At 41.9% G+C, this 18,592-nt stretch overlaps 1 protein-coding gene across 7 annotated transcripts in view; it reads right to left on the reverse strand.

Annotated features, from left to right (window-relative positions):
- The window catches only part of col24a1 (collagen type XXIV alpha 1), a 158,550-nt gene that overhangs the window by 95,592 nt on the left and 44,366 nt on the right, over positions 1 to 18,592 (reverse strand). For 5 of the 7 annotated variants that reach the window (XM_089000676.1, XM_089000673.1, XM_089000677.1 and 2 more), the window contains exons 7-12: positions 18,164 to 18,217; positions 16,209 to 16,253; positions 13,483 to 13,536; positions 13,106 to 13,150; positions 9,541 to 9,594; positions 7,561 to 7,605 (exon numbers count right to left, since the gene is read on the reverse strand). In XM_089000676.1, coding sequence (XP_088856802.1) covers positions 7,561 to 7,605; positions 9,541 to 9,594; positions 13,106 to 13,150; positions 13,483 to 13,536; positions 16,209 to 16,253; positions 18,164 to 18,217 — 297 coding nt within the window. The remainder of the gene's footprint in view (positions 1 to 7,560; positions 7,606 to 9,540; positions 9,595 to 13,105; positions 13,151 to 13,482; positions 13,537 to 16,208; positions 16,254 to 18,163; positions 18,218 to 18,592) is intronic. The other 2 variants (XM_089000674.1, XM_089000678.1) reach the window with 2 other exon arrangements.

Consider the following 18,592-nt stretch of genomic DNA (forward strand, 5'->3'; position numbering starts at 1 on the left):
GTGAGCAGCAGTATGGTTTAATTCCCCAAAAAAAAGAGTACAACAGATCCAGTGTTTTCTTTAAGAATGCTGATAGAGAAGTACAGAGAAGGTCAGAAGGAATTGCATTGTGTTTTAGCAGATCTGGAGAAAGCGTAAGACAGGGTGCCTAGAGAAGAACTTTGATATAGCATGAGGAAGTCTGGAGTGACGGAAAAGTATGTCAGACCGGTGCAGGACATATATCATGACTTTAAGACATCTGTGAGATGTGCTGTTGGTGTGACGAAGGAATTCAAGGTGGAGGTGGGACTCCATCCGGGGTCAGCTCTGAGGCCCTTGTAATTCGCGATGGAAATGGACAGCCTGACAGATGATGTTACACAGAAATCTTCTTGGACGATGATGTTTGCAGATGATTTTGTGATCTGTAGCGAGAGCAGGGTACAGGTGGAGGAGAAACTAGAGAGGTGGAGGTTTGCCCTGGAAAGGAGAGGAATGAAGATCAGTTGCAGCAAGACGGAATATATGTGTGTGAAGGAGAGGGACCCAAGTACAAGAGTGATGTTACAGGGAGAAGAGATCAAGAAGGTGGAGGATTTTGAGTACTTGGGGTCAACTGTCCAAAGCAATGGAGAGTGTGGAAAAGAGGTGAAGAAGCATCTACAGGCAGGCTGAAACGGCTGGAGACGAATGTCAGGTGTGATGTGTGATAGATGAGTTTCATCTAAGATGAAAGGAAAGGTGTATAAAACTGCGGTGAGACCAGCCATGATGTTTGGACTGGAGATTGCCACTGAAGAAAAGACAGGAAGCAGAGCTAGATGTAGCAGAGATGAAGATGTTGAGGTTTTCTTTGGGAGTGACCAGGTTGAAAAGGATCAGGAATGAGTATATGAAAGGGACAACTAATTTTAGAGGCTTTGGAGAGAACGCAGAGAGGCCAGACTGAGATGTTTGGGACATGTCCAAAGGAGAGAGAGTGACTATATCGGAAGAAGCATGCTGAACCTTAAACTGCCAGGCAGGGGACCGAGAGGAAGACCAAAAAGGGGGTTTATGGATATTGTCAAAGAGGACATGAAGGTAGCTGGTGTGAGAGAAGAGGATGCACAAAACCGGGATAGATGGAGGACATTGATTCGCTGTGGCAATCCCTGAAGTAAAAGCCGCAAACAAAAAAAGAAGCTCAATGTAAAACCTGGCACATTTTTATGCCCGGGATGCCTACTATCCTGAGTTTGCCGCCGACCAATGGGGTTTTCTTTAACGCCCCAAGTTCACCTAACAATGTGGTGACAGAAAGTAGACGAGTGTTGGGAATGGGTCTGATCAGCAACGCCTTCCTGTCATTGTGAGCATGCAACAACAAGATGTCGAGTCCATCATCATTCACAAAGAATCAGTAAAAAATCAGAGACAGCCATAGGCAAAAACAGAGAATCGAGAGACACTCTAAAAAGTGGAAGCTTGCGGCAGAATAGCGCAATAGTCCCGGTCAAAAACAGAATGAAATTGTTCATATAATGTTGTAATGTTGTTAGTATTATTTATTTGTTTCTTTTAAGTGAGTGTTTAAATTAAATAACGATGGCCACAAGGGTTGGGGGGGGGGTGTCTCTCTGAATTTGGATGAGTGAGTTATGGGAGACCTCGGACGTAACTGAATACATTTGTCACTGGCATGTGCAGAGTCTTTAATTTTTATATTTGCCTGCAAACGTTGCTGTGGATAAGGCGATGTTTTGCGGTGAGGGTGGCGATCAGCTATGATCTACAGAGCAGATTAATTTGCAGTGACTTCTTTGCTTTCGTGAAGCCTGCACACCAGGCTGCAATACAGTCTGTTTAAATGCTTTCTGTAGTGGAGCGGTTAAAGGCAACTAGCAGCTTCTCATCAAGGCTGTTTCTCTGCAAAAGTGTCAGAAATTACAGATGATGGCCAGTGTGGTTTTTTTCAGACCTGGCCTTTCTCTGTATAGTTTGCTAGTTTTCCCGTGCCTGCGTGGGAACTCTAGTTTCCTCCCTCATTCCAAAAACATGCATAGCAGGTTAAAAAAATCCGCTAAATCGTATCGGTGTATGTGTGAGTGTGGTTGGTTGTTTGTCTATGTGTGTACTATTGGCAGGCAACCAGTTCAGTGTGTAACCGGCCTACTGCCCAAAGACAGCTGGGATAGGCTTCAGCATGCCTATGACTTCTGTGAGGATGAGAGGATTAGAAAATTGCTGGATGGATGTTCTTACTGGAAGTTGAAGAATCGGATAATGCTTAGTTTACTTTATTATAATATACAAATACAGACAAAACACCACATGCTGAGGAAATGTATATCCATTTGAATTATTATCAATAAGTCATATTACCATCTGTTGAGTTAGAACAATGGAAAATTGTTCTCAAACAACTCTATACTATGGCTAGAACGTGATGGAAACACATCATAAGTACTGTGCTCTGAGACATAATACATGGTAATAATGGAGTTAGTAACTAAATAACTCTTTGGAAAAATAAATTGGTATACACATTTTTTTTAGTACCCAGCAGTGGCCATAGTTAAAAGGGCTTAGTAAACAACTATGTGGCCCGCTATGCTAAGTGTGATGATGGAATACAAGTGAGGTCCGAGTCTGACAACTTGGGAGCTGTTAGCGAAGAAGTGTCTGATCAAGTTTCAGGTGAAGGTAGAAATCCGAATGGGCCAATTTATTCATGAGGATGTCTGGGATGATGGCATTAAACGCTGAGCTATACATATAGTGAAACTCATCGACGACAAAACTGTTCGAAAATACCCGCTGGTATGAAGAAATCTTCAGGCATTCCCTCTTTTGTGCTTCCCCCTCCAACGAAAAGCACTCCTGTTGCGTAAAACAAAATCATTTTCTCCACCATTGCCTCACAATGAGCTACACTACAACGAAAACAAACCGACCACAAAAGTCTCATTCAACCTCAGCCTATAGCGACTCATACTGTTTAGCTCTGAAACGGCAACAGCATGAACCACACTGTATCACTCATGTGCAGTAGTCCAGGAAGTATTTATTATTGTTGGTTTCAGATGCAGCACAAATGTTGCATTGGTAAAATGTCTATAAAAGGATCTTTGTAGACCAAGGATTTAAGAAAAGAAAAGGAAGTACAGTGAAACCTGAGCTTACGAACATAATTGGTTCCCAGAAAGTGTGTGTAAGGTGGAAAGTTCGTCTGCCAAACATTTATTTCCCATAAGAAAACATTAAAATGAGAATAATCCGTTCCCAGGTCCCCATAAAACATAATTTTCTACTAAATAACCCTTAAAACTATATATATATATATATATATATATATATATATATATATATATATATATATATATATATATATATATATATATATATATATATATATATATATATATATATATATATATATATAACATATATAGGCCAATTATATATCATATCATCATATAGGCCAATAACCTGTCTCTCCACAACATGGAAGCTCATGTCAGGCATCATTGCGGCTAAGATAAGTGGACACATGGATCAATACATGAGCAAAGCACAGAAAGGCATTAGTAGAGATACTAGAGGTGCCAAACATCAGCTGCTGGTTGACAGAACAGTCGCTCAAGACTGCAGGTCCCGACATACCAACCTGTGCACAGCCTGTATTGATTACAAGAAAGCATATGACTCGATGCCACACACATGGATCAATGAATGTTTGGAGTTGTATAAGGTCAACAGGACCCTGAGAGCCTTCGTTGCAAACTCGATGAGGATGTGGAAAACCACACTTGAAGCCAATGGCAAGCCACTAACGCAAGTGTCCATCAAATGTGGCATATACCAAGGTGATGCACTCTCCCCACTGCTGTTCTGCATAGGACTGAACCCCCTCAGCCAGATAATCGCCAAGACAGGCTATGGATACCGCCTCAGAAATGGAGCTACGATCAGTCACCTCCTCTACATGGATGACATCAAGCTGTGTGCTAAGAGCGAAAGGGACATAGACTCCCTGATCCACACAACCAGGATCTACAGCAGTGATATCGGAATGTCATTCGGGCTGGAGAAATGTAGTCGGATGGTGACTAAGAGGGGCAAGGTAGTCCACACTGAAGGGGTCTCACTCACTGAAGGAACAATAGCAGACATTGAAAACAGCTACAAGTACCTCGGTATACCACAGGCCAATGGCAACCTCGAATTAGCAACAAGGAAAGCGGCTACGACCAAATACCTCCAGCGGGTGAGGCAAGTCCTCAGAAGCCAGCTCAATGGCAAGAACAAGACCCGGGCAATAAACAGCTATGCCCTGCCAGTGATCAGATACCCTGCAGGAATAATAAGGTGGCCAAAGGAAGAGATTCAGACCACGGATGTTAAGACCCGAAAACTCCTCACCATGCACGGAGGGTTCCATCCCAAGTCCAGCACCCTGAGACTGTACACAAGCCGTAAGGAAGGAGGCCGGGGACTAGTGAGTGTGAGAGCCACTGTCCAGGATGAAACATCCAAGCTCCATGAATACATCAAAGAGAAGGCTCCAACGGATGATGTACTCAGAGAATGTCTCAGTCAATGGGGAACAGAGAATGAGGTGCTGGAAGAGGGACAATCATGGGAGGAAAAGCCCCTACACGGGATGTACCACCGAACCATAGCAGAAGTGGCTGATCTCAAGAAGTCCTATCAGTGGCTAGAGAGGGCTGGCCTAAAGGACAGCACAGAGGCACTCATCCTGGCTGCCCAAGAGCAGGCCCTGAACACCAGAGCCATAGAGGCAGGGATATACCACACCAGACAAGACCCAAGGTGTAGGTTGTGCAAAGAGGCACCTGAGACAATCCAACACGTAACTGTAGGGTGTAAGATGCTGGCAGGGAAAGCCTACATGGAGCGCCATAACCAGGTGGCTGGCATAGTCTACCGAAACATCTGTGCGGAGTATGGACTGGAAACCCCAAGGTCAAAATGGGAAACACCCCCCAAGGTGGTGGAGAATGACCGAGCAAAAATCCTGTGGGACTTCCAGATACAGACTGACAAGATGGTAATGGCCAACCAACCAGATATCGTGATCATAGATAAAGGGGAAAGGAAAGCCGTTGTCGTGGATGTAGCGGTCCCGAGTGATGGGAACATCAGAAAGAAGGAACATGAGAAAATCGAGAAATACCAAGGGCTCAGAGAGGAGCTGGAGAGAGCCTGGAAGGTAAAGGTGACAGTCGTGCCTGTGGTGGTCGGAGCACTTGGGGCAGTGACCCCCAAACTCGACGAGTGGTTGCAACAGATCCCGGGAACAACATCGGATATCTCGGTCCAGAAAAGCGCAGTGCTGGGAACAGCACGGATACTGCGCAGAACCCTCAAGCTTCCTGGCCTCTGGTAGAGGACCCGAGCTGAAATGGGGACAGACACCACCCATGGTGGGTGAGACGAGGATTTTTTTTTTTTTTTATATATACAGTAAAGTCTCGTTATATCGATATCGGATATATCGATAGTCCCGGTTATATCGATACTATTTCTATGAACGCGCGGAGAAAATTACATGCAAACAGGGTCGGATATATCGATAGTCCCGGTTATATCGATATTTTTTCGGACTCCCTTGAGTATCGATATAACGAGACTTTACTGTATATATATACCTTACTTTATGTATAATTAATGTGCTATTTTATTGTATAATAAAGTCGTTTTATTTACCTTTGTGAAGTTGCCGTGCTTGCTCGGCGATAATACCCCTCACACTGTCTCCTGCTCGCTGCTTTTCGTTAATCCAAATCAACCTCTTCTATTGCCTGCGAACATTGCTTAGACAACACGGAAACACCTTTAGCCACACACGCACCCTTAATAGCTTCCTGGTTCGGAAGGATGGTAGCAATGGTCGACTTAGCGTAATGGTACTGGGACGCTAAGTCACACAAACGCATACCTTGTTCGTGTTTTTCAATGATCTCCTTCTGCTCGACCGTAATTTTCTTTTGTGTCTTCTTCGCCTTAACACTAGCCTGTGGTGGGGTCTTTTTCGATCCCATAATAGCAAAAGTACACTCGATAACAAACCACGTCCGCACTCAAAGAAAGGGGGTGAAAACTAGACGGCCAGCCACCGTGGCGCTGTTCGACCATGTGGTTTGGTGTTCTTCCGCTGAAAACTAGTCCGCCAGCTACCGTGGTGCTGTTCGACCGTGTGGTTTGGTTCATCCGCCAAAAAATAGTTAGTCAGCCAAGACTATATGCTCGAGAGTTTAATGTTTGTGAGTCGAAAAGTTCATGATCTGAAGCGTTTGTCAGTGGAGGTATCACTGTCTACTTTTCCCAGCCATTTGTAGCATATTTTGCATCAAAATCGGGGCATTCAAAGTGACGTTCACTAAAGTAGTGCTGCGTTATGGAAAAAAAACACATTTCTCACGACATAGGTCATTTCACATCGTCATAATAACATGGAATTTTCAGTTCTCTACAAAAACACTGTGCTCAACATTTCTCACATTATTTGAAAGTAATATTAAACAGACATGAATACAATGAGCAATGCATCCAGTAAACGAGCGATATAAAGCATAGAAATAGAAGCAAAGTAACCTCTGATATAAGCAGCCCAGTAAAGTTTTTGGGGCTGTCTCCATCATCGAATTATCAGAAAAAAATATCTAAGATTGCCTGTTTTGCGATTGTGTTTTGATGAGGGTTAAAATAAACAATGACCATGCATTTACTGTATGTATTCCAGCATGCACCGCACATGACTTTTTCGATGTGGAAATGGAGACGGCGGCTGCTTACAGTAGTTGCAACACTAGTTGCAGCTCAATATTACTTCACATGTAAGGCACATTGTATTATAAGGCGCAGGGTTATCTTTTGAAGAAAAAGAAGGCTTTTGGGTGGCTCACGATACTCTTGAATTTTATTTTCAAACAACTGCTTCAAACAACAAAGCATATACAGTGATACCTTGGCTTACAAACTTAATTGGTTGTAAGGTGAAAAGTGTGTATCCCAAAAATGTATTTCCCATAGGAAAATATTAATATAGAATAATCCATTCCCAGGTCCCCATAAAACATAAATTTCTACTTTCTAATTTTCTAAGCCTTACAACTACACACAATATATCTTATTTTATGTATAATAAATGTGATATGGTATTATAATTAAATAAATAAACTGTACTGTATAATATGTGTTTCTTTTCTTCTTTTGACTTCAAGACGGCGCCACGAGAGTGGCAGCCTTTCCAGCAGCTCCTGTATTTTGTTTTTCTACTTTCATTCCTTTCATCACTTTGCTGCGGTGAAATGTAAATGTATCCACTGTGAGACTAATAAAGGCAAATCCAATCCAATCCAATCCAATCCAATCCATCCCGCCTTGCACCCCCAATCGGAAGTGTGTGTCAACCGCCTCTCACACACACACACAGAATAACACACACGCACACACACACACACACACACACACACACACACACACACACACACACACACACACACACACACACACACACACACACACACACACACACACACGCACATTGAGTTTTAAGAATCTTTTTTTTACCTGTCTTCCTTTCAGACCAGGCTTTCCAGGAGGACCGGGTGTTCCCTAGAGAGTTAAGTGGTAGATATTGATGACTGTTAACATTATTATCTTTATCAACTGAGCAGAAACCTTCATTCTATTATAATTCCTCAGTAATTTTCACCAAATGTATTTTTTTTGGTAATAAAATTTGTATTGTGAAAAAAAATAATGATAAATCAGGGCAGTTTTGTACACAAGTACCACAAAAGTTACCACAGACGATGGTGCCCCCAACGCACAATGGTTCCCTACACACTGTCCTTTATCAAAGCATCGGGAGGGCTGGCCCTGCCGGAAGCCATGAAGTAATTTACAAAGCTGGTCTTTTTCACCTCCACAAAGACATTTTCACAATTCTCAGTGATCTGAGACATTTAACACACTTCCACCACTTTTTTTCTCATTGTGTTTGTGACGTCACAGAAATCGCAGATAGTGCCAAGAAAGACCCGAATTTTCATTCATTCATTTTCAGATCCACTTTATCCTCACATGTGTCGCAGAGGGGGTACTGGAACATATTCCAGTTGACTTCGGGTTGTAGGCGGGTGGCACCCTGAACCGGTTGCCAGCCAATCGCAGGGCACACAGAAATGAATAATCATTCGCTGTCACACTTACACCTATTTGGAGTTTTCAATCAGCCTGCCATGCATGTTTTTTGGAATGTGGGAAACCGGAGAAATCTCATGCAGGCCCGGGGAGAACATGCAAACTCCACACAGGGAGGTTGGAGTGGGGATTGAATCCATGTACTCTACACTGTGAGGTCAATGTGCTGAATCACTGGCCCGCAAATGGATGGTTACACATATTTATGAGATCACACGGGAATGCCGCAGTCAGGATCAAATCTTGGACCTCTGCAATGTAAATCTAATGCATTCAGCATTCGACCACCAGGCAGATTCTTTTCAGCCCAAATTGTTCGCATGTTGAGAGTACTTTTCTCAACACATAAAACTTGGACTCTAACAAATTCCGGTATGTATGACACCCAAATTTCTCAGGGTGGACATCAGCAGATCGTTGGACCATATAAAACATGAGTACACAGAGAAATAGGGAAAAAATGCAATCGAAAGGGTGATTTAGGGGGAAGGTTCAGAGGGTGGCAAGACATGACTGTAAATGGGACAAATACTTGTATCTTGTTCCAAGATACACTAAATTGTTACAAGAAAAGGACACACTATGTACATGCCGTGTAAAGATGATCATCCACCACCCTAAGGTGAGACTTGGTGCTCTGGTCCCCTTCATTCAAGGCTCTCTACATAACAGAGCTCACAGTCCCGTTGGAAAACTCAGTTGAAGAGGCCTATGAGTGCAAGAAGCTGCGCTACACAGAACTCGCAGTGGATGCGCAACAGCGAGGATGGAAAGCCAAGGTCTATCCCATTGAAGTTGGATGCAGAGGGTTTGTGGCTTCCTCCACCATCAGACTGCTAATAAACCTGGGTATCCATGGACAAGCTCTGCGACACACAGTTAGATCAGTCTCCGAAGCATCAGAAAGAAGCAGCCAGTGGATCTGGATGGGCTCATAGATCAGCAACCTAAGACACCCCCTCCCACCCCCACCAGCTTCTCAACATCTGATTGGGCATGGGACACAAGCGCGGGCGTGATCAACCTGTCTCTGGCCACCATCGATGAGGGTGTCTAGAAACACCCAATGATTGGAGCACTACTGCCGATGATTCCCAAATTCACATCCTTCCCATCCCTGAGGCACAGCTCCCACACCACTCTCAACATCAAGGCTAAACTCATATGAGGACCATTCATATAAAGATGATCCTAAAGGCACTAATCTAAAATAAATATGTACATTGTTGAATGAAAAACCAAGATCTCTAAACTACATCTCTAGTCTATGTATTTAACCAAACAAATAAAACAAGGAATAAAACACATGTGAAGTGCAATAATAAAGAAATTATTGTCACTCACCCTCTCACCCGCTACTCCGGGTGGCCCAGCTATACCAGGAAGTCCAATGAAACCCTGGCATTTTTTGGAAAAAATATGTCAGAAAACATTCAGATAATGAGAAAAATATTCAAAAATTTCATTTCCCAAGAGTGAAAACTACAGCTTTCCATTGGTTGATCTATCTCTCTTTCTATGAATTTGGATTTTCATTATTCATATTCAAACATTGTGTCCCACCAGTCAGTGAAGGATCTATAACAGGCATGGGCAAACTACGGCCCGCGGGCCACATACGGCCCGTTAGGCTTGTCAATCCGGCCCGCCGAATTTGCCCAAATTATAGTACAAACAGTGTCTAAAACTCATGACAAAAAGCTAGCGAACAACAGGGCAGATAACTGAAAAGTTGCCTGCCCCATTTTTCCCAACTTGAAGCAAAATGAGACCAATCCAATTAAGAAACATTGTCACAAAGTATGAAGTTTTTTTTAAATCAAGAATGCACCAACTACAAATGCTACCTTGCTTAATTTACGGCAAATGCGCATGGCTGTAAATTTTGCTACAGTAGTCGATTGTCATTGTGGTGCACAATGCAACGTTTGCATTGATTCCTACGAGCCACTAAGCCTCTTTCATAAGTCTCACGTACACTTTACAGTCACGGTTTAATGTAAATTTACGTTTTGTAGCGTCACATATGTTGTTAGCTTCTTTTGAATCTTTCTTCTAGTTTGAGGTTCTGTGCATCTATTTTGGAAAATGACATGCAATTGCACGACTTTATAACGCTTGCGAAAGTCCGGAAGAAAGAAGCAGGCTTCTGATTGGCTACCGAGCCGAGTATGCAAATTTCAACTGCAGGTAGTCTATGTTTGTTTGCTCGGCGACGGTACACGTGTACTGTTTGCGCGTGAAGGAGAGAGCGTCAGTGAGGAGTTTGTTGAGCGCGCGGTCAGGACAAACCATCTACGATTTGGCGGAATTTAACACAAGTAGGTATTATTGAGCTTGAATATTTCGTTGTGTAATAATATGTTTTGAATGTTGAAAGTGATTCCATTTTTCAATAAATGTTGATTTCTTTGCCCCTTCGATGGAAACTTAAAAACAGACGCAATCTTGATAAATCACAGTGCATGTTATTTTAATCTATTTCCATTTCCTCCTCCAAGTATCTGCGAAATAGTATGCAAACGCCATATTCCTTGAGACAAATTTATTAACTGATCAGGGATATTTTTCACATTTGAAAGACAGTTAATAAATTGGGTTGTAGTGTTTTTACTGTGCTATGAGGTTTGTACATACTACATTTAAAGGACAACCGGCACCATTTTTTGTTTTTGTTTCCCACTGACATCAGAAAAACGTTTTATAGCATCTAAAATACCCAAATCAGGCAGGCTGATATTTTTAGTTAAATGAAGAACACCAATAAAAATGACTTCAAAATGAATCCGGAAATGGTCAGTTTCAGAAGGTCCCACCCTTCTGTTCGTGACGTCACGCCAAGACGTCGTGCCTTGCTCGAGAATCAAAACAATGGCTTCAGATTCGGAGAAGATGTTTTCTTGTTCTTGTTCTTCTGAAGAGGAAAGCATAAATGTTTGCAATTGATTCTAGGAGTCCTCCCATATCAATTCGAGCCGTCAATGACAGCAATGTAGCACCCAGAAAAAGCAGAAGATTGCGCCCAAGCTCCGTTGGAAATGGGCTGATTTGTCAGCTGGGAATTTGTGTCAGCGAATATCAAATAGTTGTCTTGGTGCAACACACAACGATTCACCATGGTGTTATTTATGTGTTTTCCTTCTAATTTCGCCATCAACACAGATCAACATGAAGTTTTCAGACCAAACAAAGTACCCAAATTGCATTATGTGTCGCTTTCTCGGTCAGGGGCGGTCCAAACGTGATGTCACATGGGGATCGTCATCAACTCGAAAACAAGACTTCATATATTCAGCGCAAGTCTTAAAACGTAAACTATAGCTATATGCTGTGGAATCTTTGTAAAATACGCTCAGTCGAAGTCATTTGAAGTGATTTTATAAATTATGGACATAACTTGTTCAGAGTATTTCCGGCCCAAACACTCCCTCCAAATGCTCCTGGCCCGGCCCCTCTGTCAAATTTTAGAACCCAATGCGGCCCGCGAGTCAAAAAGTTTGCCCACCCCTGATCTATAACAAGGTCAAGGTCAGGAGATGAACTTTACTGACTTTGTGGTAATCAAATTTGCACGACTGCGTTACAAAAACCTCCACAAGTTAATGATGATATTAACCATAAAGAGAATAAATAAGGCCTGTGTGGGTTTTCCCCGGGTACCCTGGTTTCCTCACACATTACAAAATCATGCAGGACAGGTTGATCGGACACTACAGTATAAATTGTGCCGAGGTATGAGCGTGAGTGGGGATGGTAGTTTGTCTGTATGTGCCCTGCGATTGTCTGGCAACCAGTTAAGGGTGTGCCCCACTGTCACATGCGGATTGACAGCTGGGGGCGGAGCCGCACTTCCCAGCTTCCACCACCTGCTGTGAATTCCCTCATCAGGTCTCTGTGTATTTATACGGGTCGCGGTCACCTCGCTAGTGCCGGGTTATTGCCTATCGCCTCGTATCCCGCCAGCACCCTGGACTTTCTCTCTTCGGTTCTCATGTTGATCCGGTCTGAGGTTTTTCCCCCACGTCGCATACGTGTTATTTACTTTCGGGAGTGAACCTATTCTGCACTTCCGTGTGCTATTTGCTTTTGGCGTAGTAGGCGGGTCAATTTTCCCCTTCCTCCCTACTCGTCGTGTTTTTAGCATCCTTTCTTTTTGATTATTCCCCTGGTCTTCCTTTGCTCGGACCAGCGCCCTTTGTTGTGTTAATAAATATTCTGCAAGGACTCTGTCTCTGTCGCCATTCCGTTCCGACGAGTCAGTTGCTCTCTGCCTCGTTCGGAACGTGCCACCCACATACTGCCCATAGACAGTTGGTATTGAATCCAGCACGCCCCTTGATCCTTGTCTGGGTGATATAATCAGAAAATGGATGGCTGAATCACCTATTTTTCAGAGACACACACCCAAAAAAAATCAACAATTTCACTGGAGACCAAGTGCTCCACTTCGATAAATCTAATATCTGCACTTCTACATGTGAGTAGAATTATTTTCATTGTAGTAATTTTGCAGTACAAAAAAAGGGGGGGGACACCATACACTGTGTGAGGTTTGTTTTTTTTTTCTTGTCTCAGGGCTTCCAGTAAATGTTGCAAAAACTGAAGTGACAAGAACTGACTCACACAGCTGCCATACAATAAAATACATTTCACACCCTGAGTCTTTGCATTTGCTACAAATTATTGCCAACTCATCTCTTTTCAGCGATTGGGAGGTACATTGCTTTAGTTATCTGTTATGGAATATTTGATGATGTCCGAAACCCTGAACAAGTGCACTGCAGCCTCCAACGTTACAAAAATTATTTCCCTGGAACAGCATTGAAAGTCTGACACTCTGCTAATCCTTTTAGGAAATTAAGTATTAGGTGTTTCTGAAGACAAAATATGAGGACAGAGTAAGACTTACACGAACTCCCTTTGGCCCAGGATTACCTTCTGGGCCAGCGGCGCCCTGCAACAATGGAAGAACACTCAAACAATAATTGGCAAGTCAACTCGATGCAGTCTGAACTGTACAATACTTGGGTATACAGACAAACTATAGTCATGACTGACAGACATAATTTCACCTAAAAAAATACAGTATAAACCCAAGTTTACAGTGTGTAGCGCATTATATGCTTGACTGTTTTATAGTACTAAGGCACTGAAGATTTTACTTCCAAAGCTAATATATACAGTAAATACGTTTGCAGATATCTTTAATTGTTGGGCTCTCTCTGTCGAGTGAGAAAGACACAAAGACAAGGGACAAACAAGATTTTTTGGTATTTTTCACTGCACCTGCCTGCCAGGGTAACCTGCAGACCCAGCTTCTCCAGGAAGTCCTGGTATGCCCTGAAGCAGACAGAACACATACAGAGGAATGTGAATGAATTAACAGTGAACAAGTAGATTAGATGGATGGATAAAGTGTGAGAGGAGAAACAAAGTCAGATCAATGTTGCCAAAGCTGGAATAAAGCAAGCATTGTTCTTTCCAGAGAGGCTCCACTAAAACAACCCCATCCGCTTACTTTTAAGAGCAAGAAAAGAATGGCAAAACCTTTATTTGTTCCACAATGGAGAAATTTGCAATCTAAAGCAGCAAATATTAAATTGGGATTGGGGGTTTTACCAACAAAAACGAAGTATAACATGCACAATACAATGTTTAAGACAAAAAGAACTATACAGACTATGGAATGCAATATAAAGTACAGTGATACCTCTGCTGACAAATGCTTCAACTCACGAACTTTTCACCTCACGAACATTAAATTTGCAAGCATATAGTCTTGGCTGATTAACTAGTTTTTGGCGGACGAACCGAACCACACGGTCAAACAACGCCACGGTAGCTGGCGGACTAGTTTTCAGTGGACAAACACCAGACCACACGGTCGAACAGCGCCACGGTGGCTGGTGGTCTAGTTTTCGTCACGCCCTTTCTTTGAGTGTGGACGTGGTTTCTTATCGAATGTACTTTTGCTATTATGGGACCGAAAAAGACCCCACCACATGCTAGTGTTAAGGCGAAGAAGCCACAAAAGAAAATTACGGTGGAGCAGAAGGAGATCATCGAAAAACACGAACGAAGTGTGCGTTTGTGTGACTTAGCGTCCCAGTACCATTACGCTAAGTCTACCATTGCTACCATCCTTAAGAACAAGGAAGCTATTAAGGGTGCGTATGTGGCTAAGGGTGTTTCAATGTTGTCTAAGCAATGGTGTAAGGCAATAGAAGAGGTTGAAAAAATTCTGTTGATTTGGATTAACGAAAAGCAGCCAGCAGGGGACAGTGTGAGTGAGGGCATTATCGCCGAGTTAGCACGGCAATTTCACTCGCATATCATCAAGAGGCAACTACATCAACGACCATCACAAAGGTAAATAAAACAACTTTATTATATAGTAATGTATTTATTTAATTACAATACACTAGCACATGGCGGCCCGGTAATTGAGTGGTTAGCACAATGGCTTCACAGTGCAGAGGTCGGCGGTTCGCGTCCCGGTCTGGCCTCCCTGTGTGGAGTTTGCATGTTCTACCCGGACCCGCGTGGGTTTTCTCCGGGTCCTCCGGTTTCCCCCCAGACTCCAAAAACATGCATGGCAGGCAGATTGACAACTCCAAATTGTCCCTAGGTGTGAGTGTGAGAGTGACTGGTGTTCGTCTTTGTGTGCCCTGCGATTGGCTGGCAACCAATTCAGGGTGCCCCCCGCCTCGTGCCCGAAGACAGCTGAGATGGGCTCCAGCACCCCCCGCGACCCTAATGAGGAACAAGCTGTACGAAAAATGGATGGATGGACAATAGCACATTAATTCTACATAAAATATGGTATGTTTTGTGTAGTTTAAATCAGAATCAGAATCAGAAAACCTTTAATCGTCCCACAATGGGGAAATATGCAAGGCTTATTTAGTAGAAAATTACGTTTTATGGGGACCTGGGAACGGATTATTCTCATTTTAATGGTTTCTTATGGGAAATAACTGTTCGGAAGACAATTTTTGCCTCACCAATTATGTTCGTGAGCTGAGGTATCACTGTATAAAAATAGAAACTATAGATATAAGCATTTAAGCCATTGCACATAGGCTGCATAAATGTGGATGTGATATTTACATTAAACATATAAATACAGTAGATTTAAATATCGAATATATCTGGGATAAAGCGGTTCGGAAAATGAATTTTAATTTTCCGGTGCTCTTGATTCTCATGAAATAAAGATATAAGCGTACACGCAACTGTACAGAGTCTGCACAATGTGACTGTGTTATTGATATAAAATCTATAATAAATAGATAAGCATATTTGCAACTGCACAAAAACTGCAAAAGGTAACTGTGCTATTTACAATAGTGAGCTGCGATTACATTCGTTAACTACCCCTGTTTTGGCTAAACTGGAGATGACATAAAGTATTTAGTCCTAATTCAATCTACATTTTAACTCATTCACTGCCAGACGATGTGCAAATATGTGTCCAGTCCAGTGCCAGAGTTTTTGTCATTTTCACCCAAATTGCAGGAAAGACAGAATTTTGAGATTTACATAACAATTCAATGTAAGAAACATTAGTGTAAGAAACGTGAGACTCTCTTCTCTCATCAGAAAAAAATACTTCATTTGTAAGTTATCTGGGTCTCGAGTTACATGAACTTGAAGTAGGGGCAGCTGTACAAAAGGCAAATGCTGTCCCCTTGTGGGAGGAAAAAACATTGCCAGATGTCTGAACGGAACTTTATCCGCACCCCGTCGCGAGAAAAACCAAAACCCAACAAATTCGGAAATGCTGCTTCATGTCATGCTTTTCAATACCCGAATAAATTCTGAAATAACAGTGAATGAGTTCATCAGTAAATGATTCAAAGACTCTTACATAATTTTAACTTCGAGATTTAGTCTGACTTGATAATTTAATGAAGTAACTTTTTTATTAGATGTTAGTGTGTACAGGAATATATTGTCTATCTTGAATAAATGAATAAATGAAATAAATGAATTAATACATGAATACTTACTTGCTCTCCAGGCAACCCAGGTGGCCCCGAATAACCTTTTGGACCCTTGGGAAAGGAATAACGCTTTCAGTGTATATTTTTCATAACATTAAGAGAGGTATATGCTATCAACCATGTAGTATAGAAATGCAAAATAATTTGTGCCATATATGAGCTGCATAAAGTGGAATGTCTAAATGTGTAAAATATGGGCATCAGTTTAGCCTTTTGGATTGGATTGGATTGGATTGGATTGGATTGGATATGCCTTTATTAGTCTCACAGTGGAGAAATTTACATTTCACAGCAGCAAAGTGATGAAAGGAATGAAAGTAGAAAAACAAAATACATGAGCTGCTGGAAAGGCAGCCACTCTCGCGGCGCCGTCTTGAAGTCAAAATAACAACAAAAAAACTAAATAACAAATAATATGACAGCATAGAGACAATATGATAAGACAAAGACACAGAGAGACATTCATTCTTCAGGACTTGCTGTACCCTCTTTGTGATGACATGAAGCAGTTCTAGATGAAAGAGGAGAGGATCAAAGCTTCTTTCCACCAGTGGATCAGGGACACCATGGTGGAATGTGCACATCGACTACAAGCTAAATGTTGATGTTTGTGACCAAACATTCAGCATTACTGGACTATGCAACTAGCTAGCTAGGTATTTAGTAGCTAGCTAGCTTTCTATCTATTTGAGTTACTTCCGGGCTGAGTGAACGCTGGCGCGTGTGGCTGCCGCTGCTCACCTACAGAAAAACTTATCCTGTGACTGTCAAGTGTCCTTGAGAGCTTTGAAGGGCGCTTAAAATAAAATGCATTATTATAATTTGCTATCTATCCAGCTAGCTCGCCATCCATTTGCCAGACAGCTAGTTAGCTGGCTATCTATTAGCTATCGATTAGCTATCTATCCAGCTAGCTAGCTATCTATTAGCCAGATAGCTAGTAAGCTGGCTATCTATTAGCTATCTAGCTAGCTGGCTTTATATTAGCTATCATTCTGTGTCATCACAAAGAGGGTACAGCAAGTCCTGAAGAATGAATGTCTCTCTGTGTCTTTGTTTTGTCATATTGTCTCTATGCTGTCATATTATTTGTTATTTAGTTTTTTTTTGTTCTTTTGACTTCAAGACGGCGCCGCGAGAGTGGCTGCCTTTCCAGCAGCTCGTGTATTTCGTTTTTCTACTTTCATTCCCTTCATCACTTTGCTGCTGTGAAATGTAAATTTCTCCACTGTGAGACTAATAAAGGCATATCCAATCCAATCCAATCCAATCTATTAGCTATCTAGCTAGCTTTCTATCTATTTGAGTTACTTCGGGGTTGAGTGAATGCTGGCGTGTGTGACTGCCACTGCTCACCAACAGAAAAACTTATCCTGTGACTGTAACGTGTCCTTGAGAGCTTTGAAAGGCATTTCAAATAAATGTATTATTATTATTATTATTATTATTATTATATCATATATGAAAAGTCCAGTTTATTATATCTAATTTGAGTTGAGCCATGCATTTTTTTGAGTCTTGTGTGCATCATCAACATTGGTGCCATGAATAATCAAGTAGAGGAATACACCGTAGTCCACTGTGCATCCCAAAGGCAAAGACAATAATGGCAGACTGAACTTGGTCTTGAATTGCAACCACATTGACCCTCCCGCAGGCATAGGAAGCTATGGAAGACTGCTTGCAATTGACTCTTTCACCCTGAGCAGAGTGGGAGCCTTTCCTCATTCAGATGAACTTTGACCTTGATCTCAGTGCACATCAGGTTTTACAGGCAGCATTGTGTTGATCTCAAAGACTGACACCGGTAATATTGGGCTTTATGGCAGCGCATGCAAAATCAGGAGTCTCAAAAAAGCATGTTAATTTACTTCATTTTATCAATGAAGATGTTGCCAAACAATTTCACACCATATTTTCCTTTTTTAATCCATTGCATTTAAGAAAGCATAAAATCTTACCTGCAAACCTGGAAATCCATTAGAACCGAGAAGACCTGTTGGACCTTTGTTGCCCTTTTGGAACAGATAGACAACAATAAGATGTTTCAAAAATATTGCAATACGGGCGCATTGTAAATGGCAGTTAATATGCAGAGCAAAGTAAAAGTGCCTCAATGAATATGAAAGATGAATCTTCTTCATTGTGTACCGTAATTGAAATATATTGTAGCTATCCTATGACATAGGACAGTATTAATTTTCCCCAAAAACTATTGGGCATGAAAGTAAGAATGTAATTGTGGCTAAAAATATACTTGCAAATATGCTTATACCGTGTATCTATGTTTTATATTTTATATCTGGGATATCTAGAGGTTAACACATGAACCTCACAGTGCAGAGTTTGTGGGTTCAATCCTCACTCCCTCTGTGTAGAATTTGCATGTT

The sequence above is a fragment of the Hippocampus bargibanti genome, linkage group LG07 (assembly GCF_051943395.1).
Source record: "Hippocampus bargibanti isolate YZ-2025 linkage group LG07, ASM5194339v1, whole genome shotgun sequence".
Lineage (NCBI taxonomy): Eukaryota > Metazoa > Chordata > Actinopteri > Syngnathiformes > Syngnathidae > Hippocampus > Hippocampus bargibanti.